The following is a 19,615-nucleotide window of genomic DNA, read 5'->3' on the forward strand; positions in this document are numbered from 1 at the left end:
CTGAAGAGGCTGAGGACACCAAGGCAATACTTCCAAAAATCCCCATTTTACAGATGAGAAAACCGCGCTCAGCGCTCTCCCAGCTGGTAAGCGGCAGAGCCAGGATTTAAGCCCTGGGCTCTTCTCTGTCTTCTGAATGTGTGCTCTTCCACAAACGCACCAGCCCAGGGGAGTGTCCAGCTGCCAACAAGAAATGGCCGCTGTGCCCCGGCACTCTTACACCACGAGGCCAGGCTTTCACGGGGCACAGGGACAACCGTGACAGACACACTGGTAACTGCCCTGGAACACCCTTACCAGCTGGGTGACCTTGGGCAAGCTGCCTTCTTCCCCAGAAAACAGAAGGCTTCCTCTGCCTACCAGTGAGGCCTGGACAAGAACCACGAACACGAAAATGATCTGGGAAGCTCAAAGTCCTCTCCCAATGGGAAAGACCACTGTTACACATTTAACAAAAAGAGTGTCCACCATGTGCAAGGCATTGTGGGGACATCAGCAGTGGCATGGACCCAGTCCCTCCACTCAAGAGCAGGGTGGGAGAGAGTGGGGAGACAGACAAGCCAGCAGAGGCCTGGGGTCTCCCTTCCTTCCTCGTGGGAGGGCAGCCCACGGTGCCCGGCATGTGAGGGGGTAGGGCCCCACGTAAGGAGGGCTTTGGGACAGTGGGTGGGACGGTAGCCCAGCAGGGTCAGAGATTGGCTATATACAAGGGGACTCAGAAAATCAGTAAACAGAGAGAGAATAACGTAACTAAGTTTCTCCCTGTCAGAGGAGAAGGTACAGATTTGCGAGGGTGTAGGGCTGGGATGAACCCTGTGGCGCTGGGACGGGATGAGGTGTTAGGGGTGAACTCAGGGGTTTGAGAAGTAAAGGTACAGAGACATGTACTGATGTGTGTGAATTACACGTATATACACATGTATATGTTTCCTACCTCTGACCACGAGAGGGTCTGAGAGCAGTGACACCCAGAGGCAAGATAAGAATATTTAGCACCCGGGTGTTCGATTATAAATATCACTTCCCACTAAAACAAACTAGGGCTCCTTGGAGAAATGGCCGACTCCAGGGCTGAGGCAAAGACAGCACCTGATGAACCTGAAACATCTTCTTGTGCCAGAAAGTAAGGAAGGGCTCAAGGACGGTGGGGATGTGTCAAAAGGACACCAGGCCAGCTTGAAGGGGCTGCCACTGGCCACATCAGGGACCACTGGAGCATCAAAATAAATAATGATGGTAACAGATTATAACCCATTGAACTAAATGGGAATCCATGAGTCCACACTGGCATAAATGAATGAAGGGAGAGAAGAAAACCTTTTTCTTTACAGTAGAATGCCAACAACAAATGTAAGAAGGAATGACAGAATGACCTGGCAGCCATCACAGAGATAATTAATTCAAGAAGCAGCAACAGACATCAAAACTTGTAGATGAAAGTAGGGTGAGGAAAGGGACTTCACAAAATCTCAGAGTATCTCTCCCCAAGTAGTTGTTAATCCCACAGGGAAGAAAACCCACAACTTTACGGCAGTCACCATCTTACTCAAATAATCCTGTTGACATCACCAATACTGGGCAAACGGACATGGCATGCCTCCTGACAGGACGCCCTGGGAAGCACGCAGCATCACTTCTGTGAGATGCTGGCCCCAGAAGCATAACCTGGGTCACATCACGAGGTGACAGACAAACTGACTGCCTTGTAATCGAAAAACTGTCAAAGTCGTGAGAGTCGAGGCAGTACGGGCAAAGTACTCAGACTGACGGAGTCTAGAGACGGGAGCTGGAAGCTGCCTGCCCCCACTGGATCTTCCTCTCTGTGAAGGAGCTCATGGAGCAACGAGTGAAACCCGGGCGGGTCTGGCTCTGGAGGAAGGGTACATGGAATTTGTCTATTCAGGAAATCTCAAAAATGGTTTGGAAAGAAGGCTGTGGGAAGGCAAGGGAGTGCCAGATAATTCTCCCGGAGGTGAAGTGTGTTTGAGTCCAACAGCAACAGCCCTGGTGTGGGAAGGAACACAGACCCCAGCCTGCCATGGGGTTACCCTTGACCTTGAGATGGCCCCTCTGCCGCTCTCCCTTTGCCAGAGGGCTCCCGAAGGGCCTGTCCAGGTGGGAGAACTCTGGGAATTCCACTGTCGGGAAAGGTCTGGAGGGCAGCAGGATTGAAGCAAGCTGAGGTAGGGGTGGTGGGAAGGTGGAGAGCAGGGCATGAACAAAGGCTTGGAGGCAGGACAGGGATGGAGGGGAGCCCGGGTGTGCTGGAGGGCCGTGCTTGAGTGGATGCCGGCTTTTCCTGCACCCGCAGGGCACACGGGACCCCATGCCAGAGCACTGGCCGTTCTCAGGCTCCCCTCCCCCGAGAAAGGCCAGCTGGGAAAGGGAAAAGGTGCTGGTGAGGCTGCCGTGGGGCCACTCACCTGCTTTAAATCCCGGCCCGCCAGCCCCCAGCACCTCTGTGTTCTCCCCGCCTCAGTGCCCGCGCCCACGAGGGGCGGCAGAGGAGGGAAGAGCGGAGGGGTGGGCAGGCTCGGGGGCGGCTCTGCAGTGGGACCCAAGGCCTGGCTGCCCCAGGCTTGGCAGAGACGCACAGCAGCTGCGAGCAAGGGGGTGGGGGGGGGGCGAGGGGGGGGCTGGGTGGGAGTGTGTGCAGATGTGCCAGCAGGCCCACGTGTGCCACCTGAGGTGCGTGTGTGAGGGGGGCCCGGACGTGAGTGTGCATGAAAGTGTATGTGTAGGGAACCTGGTAGTGAGTGTGTGGGGGACCTGGGTGTGAGTGTGCATGAGTGTGTAGGCGTGGGGCCTGGGTGTGAGTGCGTGTGTGAGTGTATGGGGCCTGGGCATGAGCACATGTGAGTGTGTGAGCATCCGGGGCTCTCCCTGCACTGGAACAGGCACCGTCTAGTGGCCCCAGCAGAAAGCAGCGTGAGGAAGACAGGAAAAGGAAAGTTGACCCTAAAAGATCTGGAAAGAGGCAGCCAAGCCAAGGGCAGAGATGATGGTCAGGGAGTGGGGACAGGAGGAAAGAGGCAGGGAGAGAGTCTGGAGGAGAAAACAAGAGAGGGCCGGATGTGTGCTCCCTTGGGTCCTTGGGGAGCAGCGGGTCTTGGTGGCTCACACTGACCCCCTGCACACCCCTCTGGGTCTTCTCCAGGCCTCTCCCTCCACGTCATCTGAGGTGTCCTCTCAGATGACATGGGGCTGATGGGCTTGGACTGGCCTCACACGACACGTCCGGGCTGCCCTGGTCCTTCAGCAAGGGGAGCCTCAAGTCTGCCTTCTGACCACTGCTCTCCAGCCAGCGCTCAGGCTCCTCTGCCCGATACGCACCCTGATCCCCCATCCTGGGTCTGCAGTCTGCAAGTCCAGAGACAACAGCCCCAGGCACCCATTCCATGCTGGGCACAGGGGTCCCACCCTCAGGAGGCCACCCTTCCACAGGGCAAAATGTGTGTGTGTGTGTATAAGCCAGGGTGTGGGACCTGGGTGTGAGTGTGGGACAAAATGAGGCCACATCCCTGCCACGCCTGGGGGACAGAGAAAGCCACGGGGAGGTCAGAGACAGCTGTGTATGTTTGGTGGCCCAGAGAAGGCACTGATTTTAGTCACAGGGACCAGAGCCCCTGGCCCCCAATCCTTCCTGCGTGAAACTCCTCAGGGTACAAAGTGAGCCTCTGGACGTGTTCCTGGGGAGTGAGGGGCGGCAGGAGGAGCAGGGCAGGCCGAGCGCCGGCTCAGTGGGCCAGCCGGACTGGGGCTGGCTGGGCTCTCCAACACGAGGTGGCCCATTTTCAGTGATTCACAGCCTTGAGCGGGAGAGAGAGCCTGGCTGCACGTCTGGGGGCCAGGTGAGAGCCGCACGGAGGCTCAGGGTGCTGGCAGACTTGGGTTGGTGTCTGTTTTTAAACTAAGGAAGTTGTACTTTGGGTGTTTTTCTTTTTAAGAATCCCCCCAATTCACAAACCTACGGGGGGAAGGTGGCACAAATGTACTGTAAAGAAGAACTCTTGTTCTGATAAAAGCGTTATCCTTTCTAATATTTAGAAGACACCCAAGGATGCAAGCACAAGACCAAACAACCTGCAACTAGTGAGGTCTTCCCTGTTGGTCTCCTTGCTATGCAGATACCTGCACACCTGCATCGACACCTGTGGTTTTAACTGTGGGGCTCCAGCTCTGATGCTAACAGCCCGTGACCTAGAGAAGGAGGTCACAGGCTGGCTGGAATCCAGGGCTTGAATGATAGTACCAATGCCCCTGCCCTGTCTGGGCCTCGTTTTCCACATCTGCAAATGCAAGGTGGCGACACTTGTACTATCAGTGTCCATCAGTGGGGAGACAGGACCAGCCTCCCAGGGCTGTCCCAGGGACCAGAGCTACAGAACCGACCTGGCACCCGCAGGTGCCAGCTAAAAGTCAGCAGCCTCAGGAGGGGCTGAGGCTTTATTTAGTCCTGGACCCTGGCAGCTGCAGTCCCTTCTTCAGCCGCCTCGGCAGGAGGTCCGCCAGCCCCTGCGGGAAATCTCTAGTGATGAGGACTCTCCCCGCTCCAGGCAACCTGTTCTATTTTGGGACAGCTCTGACACACCTTTGTGGGCAGTTTCCTCCAAAGTTAAATGACGTCCTTTCCAACACTTTCCAGAACATGGAGAAAGTCAGCAGTGGCGTGAGCTGAAGGCCGTTGCAAAGGTCTCTATCTGGCCCTTGGAAAGGGCAGCATGGACCAGGCCTTCCACACCACATCACCCACATGCATAAAGAAGGCGGAACCCTGAGGCAGGCTCCTCAGTGGGCATATGTCAGAAAGAAGCCCACATGGCTGACCAGCCGGGGAGACCTCAGAGACTGTCTGGACCAATTCTGAGGTACCACAGTGCTCCCTGCTGCATTGCTCACAAAAATGCTAATTTATCGGCCCACGCCACTAAAAAGGCCAGAAGTAGGACCAGCTTCAGGCAGAGCTAGATCCAGGTGGTTGAACGATGTAATTGGGAGTCTCTGTCTCTGGGCTGTGCTTTCCTGCTTGTCGGCTTCACCTGGGGAAGGCTTCCTCCTGGCGTAGCAAAGATGGCCACTGGTACTTCTTGGCTTTTATTTCACTGGCCACCTTCCTAGGGGTTCTGGAAAATCCTGGGCCAACTCACTGGCCTGACTCAGATCACATACCCATCACTGTGGCCAGGAGCTCTGCGTGCTCCAGACTGGTCAAGCCTGAGTTCCAAGCCCAGGCCTATGGCTTGGTGGAGGGCTGGGGGTGGAGGAGGGTGACCCCAAAAGCACGCAGGGACCACACGCAGAGCAGGGAGAAACAAGTCCCCACCCCGCACCCTGTGTACGTACCACGGCCCTCTGGGAGGCTACAAAACACCGTAACATCAAGTTTTTTTACTCCTAAGAAGCATTTTGGCCCCCTTGGGGGGAACATCACCCCCGTTGGGAATGCATGGGCTAAATGAGGGGGCCAGACACTGAGGCGGCTGACACCCCTGACCCACAGTTGAGGCGCAGAGAGGCAGCTGGGCCCAGCCCTACACTGCCTGCCCCCGCCCCCGACCTATGCACCAGGTGGTCAGCTCGGCTGCCCCAGGGACCACTGCCAGGCAGGGGCCATGGAGGTGAGGGTGACTGGGTCCCAGTTTGGTGGGGAGACAGTCTGAGCCCAAGGCTGGGGGAACCCATGAGGGACGCTTTTCCCAGGAGCTTCCCAGGAGGGGAGTCAGGCCCTGAAGGAGGAGCAGTGATCTGAGGACCCCTGGTGTGGGGCAGTCCAGGCTCTGGGAAGCATGTAAGCAGGACAGGGGGTGTGAAAGTCTGCCTGATGGGGCAGCTGGGCAGCGACAGGTGACGGGCTGCCAGGAGAGGAGGCTGGCAGGCTAATGGGTGTCAGGAAAGGGCTGTGGAGCTCCATTTCTGAAAGGATCTTGCTTGTGGGTTTATCCACTTATTTACTGCTGCCCCCTCCCCACTAGAAAGAACAGCTCTGGAGGGAAGCAGACCCCATCACATTCCCTCTAGTTCCCTGTCCAGAACAGAGCCTGGCACATGGTGGGTGCTGTGTAAATATTTGGGGAGGGGGAGAGAGGTGTAAAGGCAGATGGACTTGGGCTCCTCCCATCAGCAGTGGGAAGGATCAGGTCTACGCTCTGGAAACCCACAGTGACCACTGGGTGGAGGGCTCCCACGGAGCAGAGAGTACCCCGGAGGCGCTGAGCCCAGTGGGGAGGCCCAGGGAGTCCAGAACAATACCCCATCAGCCTGGTCTGGGCTGGGTGGACAAAATGGGACCCACTAGGGGGAAGATGCCACCGGCGGGGGTGGGGGTGGAGATGGGGGTCGTATGCCTAGCCTAACCCTCCCCTGTGCACCCCACACACAGAAGAGGGGAGCCTGAGGGAGGGGAGGCTCCTTCCCACTCGACAAATGAGGAAACTGAGATCCCAGCTCACACCATTAGCAAGTGGTGGAGTGACTGAGACTCATGCCCAGCTCCTTGAGACTCAGCTCTCACTGCCTCCCTCACGACGAGGTCTCCGGCCAGCTGGACTAGATGCCCTCAGAAACAGGAGCCAGGCCCTGGGTCTCCCTACTGCCCTGGTCTTGGCACAGGTAGGTGCTCGTGCATGGTGAAGGCAGGGAGAGCCACCGGGTCACGTGGGGTCCAGCCCGGGGCTGCGAGAGGAGCTTGGGGCAAGGGCCTTGCCCCTGGGTGTCCCCACCCAGAGGAGCCCACTGCCACTGGGACTGGGGAGCATGCTGAGATCACACAGGCATGATCTGGGTCCTGCCCAAGGCATAGATGAACCTCAACACAAAAACAAACTAGGTATCGAGTGATCGGCAGAAATAAGAACCGGGTGGGGGCTGGTCCGGTGGCACAGTGGTTAAGTTTGCATATTCCGCTTAGGTGGCCCAGGGTTCGCTGGTTCGGATCCCAGGTGCGGACATGGCACTGCTTGGCAAGCCATGCTGTGGTAGGCGTACCACAGATAAAGTGGAGGAAGATGGGCACAGATGTTAGCTCAGGGCTAGTCGTCTTCTTCAGCAAAAAGAGGAGGATTGGCGGCAGACGTTAGCTCAGGGCTAATCTTCCTCAAAAAAGAAAAAGAAAGAAAGAACTGCGTGGAGCTGTGTCTGTGAGCGCAGGCTGGGGCCCCAAGCCACCATCTTCCTTTCTGAGGAAGATGTAGAAACCAGAGACCCCATCAATGGATCTAAAATGCACCTTCCCTGGTATGCTAGAAAACAGCAGCAACAAGGACAGCTTTGGGGGACTCCTCCCCTCCCCTGGCTCCCTGGGCTGGCTCACGCCAACCGCACTGACCACGTCCCTGAGCAACAGCACTCCAGCGAGGGGGCAGCAGTTGTGCCCAGGTCTCAGAGGGGCTCTGCCAGCAGGTGGCTCTGCCAGCCCTGGGGGCATCCAGCAGAGCCCTAGTGGCCCAGGTTCATGCTAGGGTTAGAGACCACTGCAGGTGGGCGGCTGGCCCAGCGCCGGACAGCCGGTCCACAGTCCCTGCTGCACTGTCAGCGCAGCGTCCCCCGACTTCTCTGGCCCACTGCAGCCATCCGAGCTGCCCAGACCTGCCTGGCACCCCCTCACCTCCCCCCTACATACAGGAGGTGTAGGGAAGGCTCGGGTTTAGCTGGCTTTAACCACAATGGCAGCAAAGACATGACTTCTGGGGAACCAGGCCCTGGGTGGGGTCAGGTGACCAACTTCCGGGCCTCCCAGGGGCCAGCCCCTGCTCAAGTCACAGCTCATCTCCACTCGGCCCCTTTCCTCGGCCACGGTGAGCACAGGGTAGTTTGAGGAGGGGGCACAATGGGGCGAGGGACCTACACAGTCCTGCGAGTCCCACAGTGGCCACTCTTGCTTGGCGAGACCTGGCCCCGGCTCGGAGCTCCACTGAGACTTGGCTAGCTGGGGGAAGGGGGCAGCAGGGTGTGAGAGCATTCAGAGCACAGACCTTGGAGTCTGGCAAAGAGGGTTCGAATCCCAACTCTGACACTGGCGGGCTGTAGGCCTTGGGCAAGTTGCTCTACCTCACTGAGCTTCCATTTCCACGTCTATAAGGTAGGGTAAGAAGAGGGGCAGCCCCCCAGGCAATTGGGAGGTTTGGACGAGCCGGGTGAGACGCAGGGGGCACTGGCACAGGCCCTGATGTGTGAGATGCTCTCTGTGAGGCACCACCCTATTCTTACACCTTCCTTGCCAGCTCGTTGTAGAACAGGAACCATGACCCCGGTCCCCTCCTCGGGACATCATGAGGGTGAGGAGCGAATGGGAGTGGGAGTCCCAGAGCACACACCTTTGGACATTTGCTCAGGGACTCCTGGAATGTGCCAGCCATCCAGAGGGATTGGAGGGCCCTGCTGACCAGTCCTCCCTCCCTGTCCTACCACTCCAGAGCCTTCCAGGACCCCTGAGTTACCTGCAGGTCCCCAAGAGGCAAGTGCCTGGGACTAGGAGGCTGCCGACGGGGTCCTAACTTCTGGGCCACCCCCTAAGCCTCATGGCCTTGCTCTGCAGCCACCTCCTGGCCTCTACCTGGGACCCCCCCAGCCCGGAGCCCACCAGCCCTTGGCCCGCTGGTTTCTCCATGACCCACGCAAAGCCCAGCAGGGCTGTTTACGGTTTGAAGACCATTCCCCTCTTGCCCTGGGCTCGAAGCAGCCTCCAGCAGGGATCAAGGATAATGAGCGTCAGGTACCAGAAAGTGATACTATTCCTAGTTCTGTACCCCTCGACCCCCACAGCTGATCAGAAAGCAGAGAAACCGAGTAGGTTTGGATGAAGCCGCCCAACCCAGGAAAAGCCGGAGGGGCTGGAGGGGGCCGGCAGAGCCAGAGCGGCGGGGCAGGTGGAGCCGGAGGGGCGGGGCCAAGATAGGCCAAACCCACCTTGACAAGCCACTGACCTTGCCACAAGTGTCCCCTCTGCCTCTCCAATGCCCTCCCCTGGGGCCCCTCAGGGTCCTTCCCCAACCTCTCAAGAGGCCCAGGGTCTAGGTGAACTGGTCTGTACCCAGCATTGTCCCTGAGACCCCTTGGGACCATAAACTGGGAAGAACACTAGGCTCCCTCCCAGAACAGCCAAGTGGTGACGAGCACGGGAGCGAGTGGGGCTTGGCCCACTGTGGTGCGGGTATAAACAGGCACAGCCGATTCGGGAGAGTCTAGTATTATGTGGTAAAGTTGACCATACGCATGCCCCACGACCCAACAACTCCATCTGTGAGCAGATCTATCCTAGAGGGGCCGTGCCCAGGTGCCCTGGAGGCACGGACCAGAATGCTCCTGGCAGCACTGTGCAGAATGGCCAAACCAGGACCCACCCAAGTGTCCCCTCTGGGAGGGGCAGAGACAGACGTGTCCACATCCTGGAGGACAAAGGGCACATGGCCACAAGGATGAACCAGTGGCACATGTGGTGATTCTGGGTGGATAAAGGTCAGGAGACCAACTCCATCGTGGAGGGAGGCAGACCCACGAAGGAGAACCACAAAGAATACCAAGACATGGCTGTGATCCCGGGCCCCATGGTCTCCTCAAGGCCAGGGCTTGATGAGGGAATGGGGTCTTCTTGGAGCTGACAATGTCCCAGTTCCTGACCTGGGGGAGCTTCCTTCCTTATTCATGTATAAAGTGTGTATTCAGATTTTATTCACATCACAATTTTTTAAATGGCAAATTTTACGTTATATATATTTTACCACAACAAGAAATTTTTGAAAAATGTTTTTAATGAAAGGAAGTGGCAGAAAGTAGACTGGTGGTTGCCAAGGGCTGGGAGGGGTGGAGGGGATCTGGGAATGATGGCTAAAGGGTACGGAGTTTCTTTTTGGAGTGATGAAGTATTATAAAACTGACTGTGGTGAAGGTTGCACAACTCTGTGAATATTTGAAAATCCACTGAATTGTATGGCATGTAAATCATTTCTCAATAAAGCTGCTACAAAAAAAGACACAAGAAAAAGAAGGCATATAGGCTCAAATCTGGGCACACCCCTACTGTGTGACCTCAGGCGAGCTGAGGGACCTCTCTTGAAGCCCAGGAGTGCCCCCGACAACCCGAGCCCACAGTCTCCATCTACCTGCAAGACCGAGGCTGCCTAGCAGGCTGACCAGCTGGCCCACTGACGCATTCCAGTCAATATTCCGCAGGTTTGTCCCCACTGCCCTCCTCTGACTGGTAGACAGGACTGGAACCTGAGACACCCAGGGGTGAGCCCCCAAGTTTAGCATTAACCCCTTCTCCCCTGCTGGACCAGCTTGGATGCAGCTGGGGTGGCAGCTGGGCCTGTCTCCAGTTTGTGCCTGGCCTACTGCCCCACCTGAAGGTGCCCAGGGCTTCCTCCCCAGCCAGGAGCATCTCCCAGCGTCCCAAGGCTCAGGAAGTGTTCATCCACGAGGACAGGAGATTCTGCTCAGTGCACACATGGCAGTGCTGTGACATGACACAGGGATGGAGGGCTCCTGATTCCTGTGTCTGCTGACCTGGGCCACCACCCCCAACCCCAGCCCTCATAGCTAGCACTGTGCCTGCTGAAAAATTAACACCCAGCTCACTCACTTCCCTCAAACACTACCTGGCACTAGAAGTAAAATCTATTTCATTCCAAAGAGAAAGCAGAGCCTCTTCGTAAGAAAAACTTTGAACTCAGTGGCTGCAAAGCCACGGGAGCCCCAGGGGGATGCTGGCAGTAGCTGTTTCAGGGTGCATCTGAGTCGGGCTCTGGGGTAGTTCCACTCCAGTCTCCAGTTCCTCTGTCAAGTTCTCTGCATCCCCTCATCTTCCAGCCTCTGTAAGGTGGCTGGAATCCCAGATTTGTCAGCTGCCCCACTGGGCAGAAAGTGCCCAGCAGAACCCGGGCCCCAGCTAAGCTTTGGGGCAAATGGAGCCCCGAGCCCCAGCCCAGGAGGGGCCCTTGGGAGGACATCTGGAATCCCGGTCCCAGGAAACTTTCCCTCTCGAGTCCAAAAGGGCAAACTGTCAAAAATGTTCTGGGCTCATAAACCATCTTCCAACCTTGAGTAAATAGCAAGAGAAAATCCAATGCGGGCTCCGTGTAGCTGGTTTATTTATACAGCAACTACACAACTGGAGGGGACTTTCAGTGACACCTATGACTGTGCCTAAGAACCCGGGTGCCGGCTGTGGTGTGCAGCGTGGAATGGGGAACAGAGTGATGTGGGGACAGTTCAGGGTGACACTATCCCGTCTGTGGCATGTCCCCAGGAGGGGCCAGGTGGGGACATACGGAGGTATGAAGGCTCTGTCACACACGCTGCCAGCTACTCCTCCTCCACTGGGGACAGACAGGCTGTCTCAGAACTGGGAAGAGTGTCCCTTGCCTGAATTTTCCAGAATGGGGTACACAGGAGCCAGCCCCGGCCCCCATGGAAGATGAGGCCTGTCCCTCAGAGAAGGAGGGAGAAAAGGAGGGGGGCTACAGTGCCCGGGAGTGGGGGAACCGGTCCGCCCAGCCAAGCTGCCCATCAGTCAGCCATGGAGCCCTGCCTGGGCCCTGAATCGAGGCTGGGACCGTGACTGCTATGGCTGCAGAATGTGACCACAAGGACAGGATGTTCCCAGTAGGAAAAAGGTGGTGGCAAAGGCACCCAACTAGGGAAGGAGAAGTCGGGCTCCAGCCCAACCTCTGCGAACCGTCACGAGGTGGCCCTGGGCCAGGCTTTAGCTGTCTCATCTGAAAAGGCCCCTGGTAGTGCACAAGCCAGCACCCTCTGGGTCTCCAGGACACACTGGGACCAGAAAGACTTGCCAGCAATGGCCACAGGGCCCCCAGTGAAGGAAACACCCTTGTGTGTCTGGAGCCTGTGGTCAGGGTGGGATCTCAAGGAGTGTGGAGGAGTAGCAGCCTCCTGGCCTCAGGCTGGAGGACGGTTCTGCCAACAGACCCAATGCGTCAGACATGCCAGGAACAAGGCAGGTGGGCAGAAGGCCCAAAAGGCCTTCACCTGCCAGCCAGGTGAGGGCCGCACCCTGGCTGGGCTGGACTTCCAAATAGAGCAGGTATGAAAAGAAAGCTTTGTGTCGTTCCATCCACGGCTCAGGTCGCCTGCTGGGCGGGGGCAGGTTTGCAAGCCGTCTGCCCTGTGAGCCTCTCCTGCCCGAACGTGTGGGGTTGGCATAGTGACCCAGCCCTCTGGGCAAAGTGCGAGGCCCCTCCTGCGAAGGAGCTGAGCCTTCCTGGCGGGGCAGGCCCTCGAAGCCCTCCTTCCCAAGTTGCGGCCGCCCTGTGGCCTCTCCAATTCTGAGGCTTCAGTCTCCTCTCTTTGGGCCATTTTGTGATAAAAGCAGAAAGAGGCAAGGGGGATGAAGACATGGAAGGTTACAGGGAGATCTCACAGCCACGGGCAAGTCCAGATCTCACACCCACCAGCAGACATCTGACTGGCTGCCTCAGAAACAGAATCGTTCATGTGTGTGTGCAAGCACATATGTGTGTGTGCATGTGTGTGCACAACTAGAAAACACTGGCCTAAGGGGGCATCCTCAGCGGGGCCATCAGGAGGCCCTATGTCACCCCCTCCAGCCTCCCTCCCTTTCCAGTGCTACAGACTGACAGTGCCCAGATTCGCACTCGGCTCAGCCTCCCCATCCTGCCCTGGGCCTCAAGCCAGCAGAAAAGCCCCTTGGCCCCAGGTAAGCGCCAAACCCACTCACTGCACGGCTCTCTGCACCTCTGCCCATGACAAGGCCATTCTCCACGCCCCCCAGCCCCCAATTCAGCCAAGGCTAGCCCAAGGCCACCAAGAGAGGACATGGGACCTTCCAAGGCCCAGCTGACCCATCCAGTGACCCTTGGCTCCTGTGAGGCCACGCAGGGCCTCTCAGAGGAGAGGTCCTAGCACACAGGAAGGAGACACCTTGCTCGCATATGGGACACAGCCTCTGCCCCTGCCTGGCTTACGTCTTGTGCAGACATGGGCCATGCTGACCTCCAAACCCAGTGCTGCCCGCTCAACAGAGGGGCGGAGAGCTCCAGGGGTGGGCCAGGACAGCCCGGGAAGGAGCTGCCTGGAAGGGTGGAAGGAAGGGACGCTGCTCAGTGGCGAGGGTGCTGGCTGACTTCTGAGGCTGTTCACCAGCCCTGAGCCAGACACACATCTGCAGAGAGACAATGCAGGGTGCCACGGAGGCCTCTGTGGATTTCCCACCTCTTAGGGGCTGCAGAGCACACAGCCGGTCTGGCCAGCTGGCCATGCCCCGACCAGGGTACGGTCCACGCTCCAAGAGTGCCATCTGCAGGGAGAAGGGGGCAGTGCAGGGGCCCCTCTGTCCAACAGAAATACACCGACCTCTAATGTGAGCCGAAGAGGCAAGCTAGAACTTTCTAGTAGCCACATTAACAAAGATAAAAATATCAGCACTTCAACATTTCAATGTAATTAGTACAAAAAATTATGAATGAATGAGCTCTTTCACATTCTTTTCCTCCCACTCAGTCTTTGAAATATGGTGAGTAGTTCACATTTCCAGCACATCTCAATTAGGACCAGCCACATTTCAAGCGCTCAGCAGCCACCTGCAGATTGTGACTACCGTACCAGACAGCTTGGCCTTATATAGTGGCCAACGGCAGAGACGTCTCCCGCCTGCTTTCTCACACACAGAACCCGGCCTCCTGCTCTGCTGGGTGACCTCCCCCGTGGGTGGCTCACTGGCTACCTTAACTGAGCGACAGTTCTCCTCCCTCCATCCTGCATAGTTAACAAAGCAGATTTATGTCCTTACAAACAAGCAAATCAAAAGATCTGAAATTGGGGCCAGCCCGGTGGCATAGCGGTTAAGTTCGCAGGTTCCGCTTCTCGGTGGCCCAGGATTCGCTGGTTCAGATCCCAGGTGCGGACATGACACTGCTTGGCACACCATGCTGTGGTAGGCATTCCACGCATAAAGTAGAGGAAGATGGGCAAGGATGTTAGCTCAGGGCCAGGCTTCCTCAGCAAAAAAGAGGAGGACTGGCAGTAAATTCAGGGCTAATCTTCCTAAAAAAAAAAAAAAAAAATCTGAAATTTTAAATACCATCAAGAAAAGAAAAGCCTCATCTTCTCCACTCAGGGCTAGGTGGTTGTATCTGAAAGTGAGACGGACATCACCATCCATCATCACCTCACCTTTGCTGAGGGCTTGCTGGGTGCCAGGCAGGAAAGAGGACTTACATATAGTATCTCCTTAGGTATTTAAAATTATGAAGAACAGTCATGAAAATAAGCCATAAAACATCGTTCAAGAAAAAAGTCGGTTATGAAATAATATAATCCCTTTTTGTAAAAAGAAAAAAACCAAAATATTAGCCACATGTTTATCTACACAGAGAAGGCAGTCTGGAAGGATTTGGCCATCCGTTAATGGGGTTTCTCTCTCCGGGGGACAGGGTCATGGGAGACTGAAAAGTGCCAACCCTGGTGGTGTATGGTGGGATACAGCCTCGCACACACCCCCCTGCCCACTTGTGGGCTTCCCCACTGTGTGTGTGGGCCTTCTTCAGAGTCCCAGCAACCTAGAAGCCTTCTTGGGGCCTAGGGCAGGGCCAGTACATTCAGTTTATAGGGGCACAGCTTAGGCTGGCCAGAAAGACCCCCAAGTGAGTTCACATTCAATTGGGACAGATATGTTTTCTCCCCAAGAAATCAGAAATCCTGTGCAAAACACCGCATAGTTCTCACTCTTCACCTCCTTCAGAGCCACACCGCTGTGTTTTCAATAAGGAGGTGTCCCTCCTGTGTTTATCAGTCACTGATGCTCACTGAGCAGGTGCTGGCTGCTGGGCTGGGCTCCTGATGGGACAGTGACCCTGGGGCGGCACCACGAGCCAGGCAGCACTGAGGAACAGCATTACCTAAAGGGCGCCCAGTCCCACTGCTCAGCAATAGGACTAGGCCCTGCAAGTTTGGGCGAAAGGCGAGATTAGGGACCTTGGGGCCCCCAGCTGCCCTCCTGGAGAGAATGTTTCTGAGGTTTGTGAGTAGGGTCTCCCTCCTCAATTAGGCCAGACATGGCAGAGGGGACTCAGGAAACCCTTCTTTGAGGACCTGGGGAAGAAAGAAGCTCCATATTTCAGGCGTGCCAGGGGCTCCAAGAGGGCCTCTAGTGCTCTGGGATGGTCTAGGAGGTGGGTTCCAGAACTTTCTGGCCCCAAACCCCAGGTGCACCGAGACTTCCTCACTCACCTTATGTCCATCTACGGCCCCAACCCACAAGTTCTTTGGGTCCCTCACATAGGAGAGGGGCCTCAGAGTGAGAGCCAGCCCTCTAATATATTTCTCTGACCCTGTCTAAGCAGATCGCTAGGGACACAGGTAACAACCCCTCCCTCCAAATCCAAGGACCCCTGGGTAGCCATGTTTTAACCAAGTCTCTCCAGCATCCAGAAAACTGTCCTTTCTCTGAATGGCCACAAACGATACTATCTAGAATAAGGCAAGACAACACTTTGACATCTAAGGCACTCTCAACAGCCAAGCGAGCCAGAGCCGGTCACCACAGGGCACCCCCATGTGCCCGCAGCGCCCGACCCCCAACAGGCGCCCATCAGCGACCTGCTCACGACCAGACTGACTTTTGACCAAGAAAAGACACAAGCTCCTCTGGAGGCGGTGGTTCAGTTCCAAGCGTCCCTGACTGAGGATTGTCGCCTCTGGATTCTGTGTCTCTTGCAGATCAGAGAAGTCGGGGCAGAAGGAGAAAGAGGGTGACGAGGCGGGCAGAGCGCCCACAGCGGTAACCTGCAGGCGCATGCGCAGCGGAGGATCCCACCGCCCTGCCGAAATGGGGCAGCTCTAGTCCCGCCAGACTGGCTGCCGGCGGGGCCTGCGTCGCCGGAGCCTTTGTTTTTGTGTGCGGTACACAGCTATGCACATCCTAGTTTCGAAACTCGGACCGGATTAAAAGCTGCTTTCCCTTACCACTCTCCGCTACAGGAGGGCAGGCAGGCCCGTCCTTAGAGCACAGTTACGTCAAAGTCAGCAGATGCCCACATATTGCTCTTCTACTTGGAAAGAATAACCCTCTCTATTTTGAAGAACAAAACAGAAAAATGTGGCCACGCGGGGAATCCACGAGGCAGGCAGGCAGGCTGAGGAACCAGGCCGCGCGGCGACTCACCTGAACTTGCCGGTCCGCACCTGCAGCGCTCTCATTCCACACTGCTGGGCACCGCCCACGTCACCCACGATATCGTCCCCAATCATGACGGCCTGTCAGACAGCGAAATGCACTCAGAAAAGGTGGCAGAAGGGTTTTATTCCTGTGCTCCTTCATCCTTTCTGGCATCATAAACTGCTTGACTTGATGTTTAAAACCACCATAATACAAATTAAACAAAGTAATATTGTCATCGCACTGATTAAAAGTCAACTCACCTTGAATATGTCTCCCACTGGCCCCCATGGGCCGACACTCTGAATGGTGCATATTTAGACCATTTAAAATCGATCAGCAGACATCAACGTGATATGGTGCCCATGACACGTGATGAGGCTGACACTGTCTCGCCTCCACTTGAACATAAGCTGAATTCTACCTGCAGCTCAACACCGTGTAACCAGGTTATTTTGCCAACTGTTGTTTTTGTGAAAACTAAGTAAATCTCTTTCTGTTTTTTGAGTTCATAATAGTTTACATCAATGTGAGGTTTCAGTTGTACATTATTGCTTGACTGTCACCATATAAGTGCTCCACTTCATCTGCTGTGCCCCCCCAACCCCCTTCCCCTGGTAACCACTGAACTGTTTTCTCTGTCCATGTGTTTGTTCATATTCCACATACGAGTGAAATCATCTGGTGTTTGTCTTTCTCAGTCTGGCTTATTTCGCTTAGCATAATTCCCTCTAAGTCCTTCCATGTTATCGCAAATGGGATGAATTTGTCTTTTTATGGCTGAGTAGTATTCCATTGTATGTATATACCACATCTTCTTTATCCAATCATCATTCAAGGGGCACTTGGGTTGTTTCCATGTCTTGGCTATTGTGAATACTGCTGCAATGAACATAGGGGTGCATATTTACTTCAGATTGTTCATTTTAAGATGTTTGGGTAGATACCCAGTAGTGGGATAGCTGGGTCATATGGTATTTGTATTTTTAGTTTTTTGAGGAATCTCCATACTGTTTTCCATAGTGGCTGCACCAGTTTGCATTCCCACCAGCAGTGTGTGAGGATTCCCTTCTCTCCACACCCTCTCCAACATTTGTTATTTTTAGTCTTAGTGATTATAGCCATTTTAACAGGCGTAAGTAAGGTGGTATCTTAGTGTAGTTTTGATTTGCATTTCCCTGATGATTAGTGATGCTGAACATCTTTTCATGTGTTCATTGGCCATCAAAACTAAGTAAATCTCTTGGCAAATCTTTGTAGCCCACAATTTAGAAGGTTTTACTTTCAACAGTGGAGATACTACTTATAAAAAACAAAATAACATGCAAATAAAAATAGACACACACACACAGGAAATGCTCATAGCCTGGATATCATTTCAAAAAGCGGCCTTTGGTATATGTATTCTCCCACCTGAAACAACTAGAAAAGCAGTTAAACTATGAAACGACGGTTTTCAAGACACTGGGCATCAAGTGATGAAGGACGATTTCTGCGAGTCAGGAAACCAATGAACCAAGGAACCCTGCGACTCCCCACTTACTCCCTTCAGAGCTTCTAGACGCACAGGGAGGGTGGAGCCAGGTGGAGGCTGGCACACTCCCTGAATTGAGGAGATGGAGCCAAGAGCTGGGAGACCCGGACAGCCGGCGTTGGTAGGACAGAGTATCTGGGAGAGAGGGCTACCCAGAGAGGAATGCAGAGATCTGCAGAGGGTCCCCAAATGATGCGGCATTCTGCCAACTGCTGATCAGCACGTGCGAGCAAGGAAACCATCCAAGGCTAGGGAAAGCAGCACACTGAAAAATGAAAGAAAACAGTGCCTGGACCTCACACAGTGTTGAGAATCAGGCCTGTTCCCACCAGCCAGACTGGAAAATCTCATCATTCACAGGGCACTGGGTAGCCTTCTCAGAAGCATCCTGCCTCAGGAGTGGTGAATAACTGGCCCTAGACTAACCTCTGCTCGGGCGCTGCCTCCCAAATCTTAAAATCAGACCTGGAAGGATCAAACTGTTTCCAAGTAATTTAACTGCCTCCCACAACAAAGCTCAAAAACATTTATGGGCATACGAAAATATCCAGCAGCCCTAAACGTAAAATTCACAATGTCTGGTATGCAATTAGAAAAAATGATCAGACACACAAAGAAGACAAATATCACACATAATGAGAAAAATCAATCGAAACTGACTCAGAGCTGACACAGATGTGAGAATTAGCAGACGAGCGCATTACCTCAGTTACTGTAACCACATTCCATATGTTCCAAAAGTTAAGCAGAGACATGGAAGATAAAAGAGAAGATCCAAATCAAGCTTCTAGAGATGAAAACTACCCGACTGCCCGACTGGTAGGATGTCTGGAATGAAAAATACACTGGCTGACAATAATTCCAGATTAGACAGTGCAGAAGAAAAGATTAATGAACTTGAAGGCAGCAATAGAAACTATCCAAAATGAAACACAAAGAGAAAAAGTAATTTAAAAAAAATGAACAGAGCATCAGCAAGCTATGACATGACTCTAAGGGGCCTAATATGCATTTAATTGGAGTCCCTGAATGCTAGATGAGAGAGGAGGAGACAGAAACAATATTTGGGGAAATAAAGGCTGAAAAACTTCCAAACGCAATAAAAATGATAAATCCAGAGGTCCAAGATCCCAACCAACACCAAACACAAGAAACATGAAGAGAAGTACATTAAGGCACAACATAAACCAAATTGCTGAAAACCAGTGACAAGGAGAAAATGTTAAAAACAGCCAGAGAAAAAGAGATGTCATGTACAGAGAAACAAAGACAAGACCTCAGATTTCTTGTTGAAAACAATCAAGTGAGAAGACGGGGGCACCCTCTTTCAAGTACTGAAATGGGGGAAAAACACCAACCTGGAATTCCATACCCAGCAAACCTATCTTTCAAAAACATGTGAAATAAAGATGTTTTCAGATATCTGCAGCTAAAAGTCTTCCTCACCAACAGATCCACACACAAGAAATGTGAAAGGAAGTCCTTTAGGGAAGAGGACCATGTTACTAAATGGAAAGATGGATCCAGAGAAAGGATTGGAGGGCCTCAGACAGGGTGACGCATGGGCACGTGTTGACCTTTCCGCCTGCTTATGTCCCTACATCTCCTGGCCAACGCCGACCAGTCTTTCAGGACTCAGCTCAGGGCATCACCACCTTTCAACCCCCTGGCCGGTTCTGGGGCCCTCCAAAAGCACACTCTGATTACCCCCAGCAAGGCATGCACCTGACTGCATTATACTGGCCCTACCTCTTATCTCACTCCAGAATGTGTGAGCTCCCTGAGGGTGGGGCCCCGTGCTGATAACTGGCACTTAGCTGACGACCAACAAAAGCTTAATGAGTAGATCAGTGTTCTGAACTGAGGCATGGCTGTCCATGTCTGGAGACACTCGGAGGGCATGGCCAATAGGACTTCTCATTGGTCACCAACAAAAAGAGTTGGGGGGTAGG

The 19,615-nt window shown here is 54.4% G+C and overlaps 1 protein-coding gene across 5 annotated transcripts in view; it reads right to left on the minus strand.

Annotated features, from left to right (window-relative positions):
- Positions 1-19,615, minus strand: part of LHPP (phospholysine phosphohistidine inorganic pyrophosphate phosphatase) — a 139,344-nt gene that overhangs the window by 77,413 nt on the left and 42,316 nt on the right. For 2 of the 5 annotated variants that reach the window (XM_008516215.2, XM_070631586.1), the window contains exon 6: positions 16,136-16,227. The exons of 2 other annotated variants lie outside the window; for them this stretch is intronic. In XM_008516215.2, coding sequence (XP_008514437.1) covers positions 16,136-16,227 — 92 coding nt within the window. Of the gene's footprint in view, positions 1-13,391; positions 14,017-16,135; positions 16,228-19,615 lie in introns of those variants that run through there. One more of the 5 variants, XM_008516216.2, reaches the window with a different exon arrangement.

The sequence above is a fragment of the Equus przewalskii genome, chromosome 1, assembly GCF_037783145.1.
Source record: "Equus przewalskii isolate Varuska chromosome 1, EquPr2, whole genome shotgun sequence".
In the NCBI taxonomy this organism is placed as follows: Eukaryota; Metazoa; Chordata; class Mammalia; order Perissodactyla; family Equidae; genus Equus; species Equus przewalskii.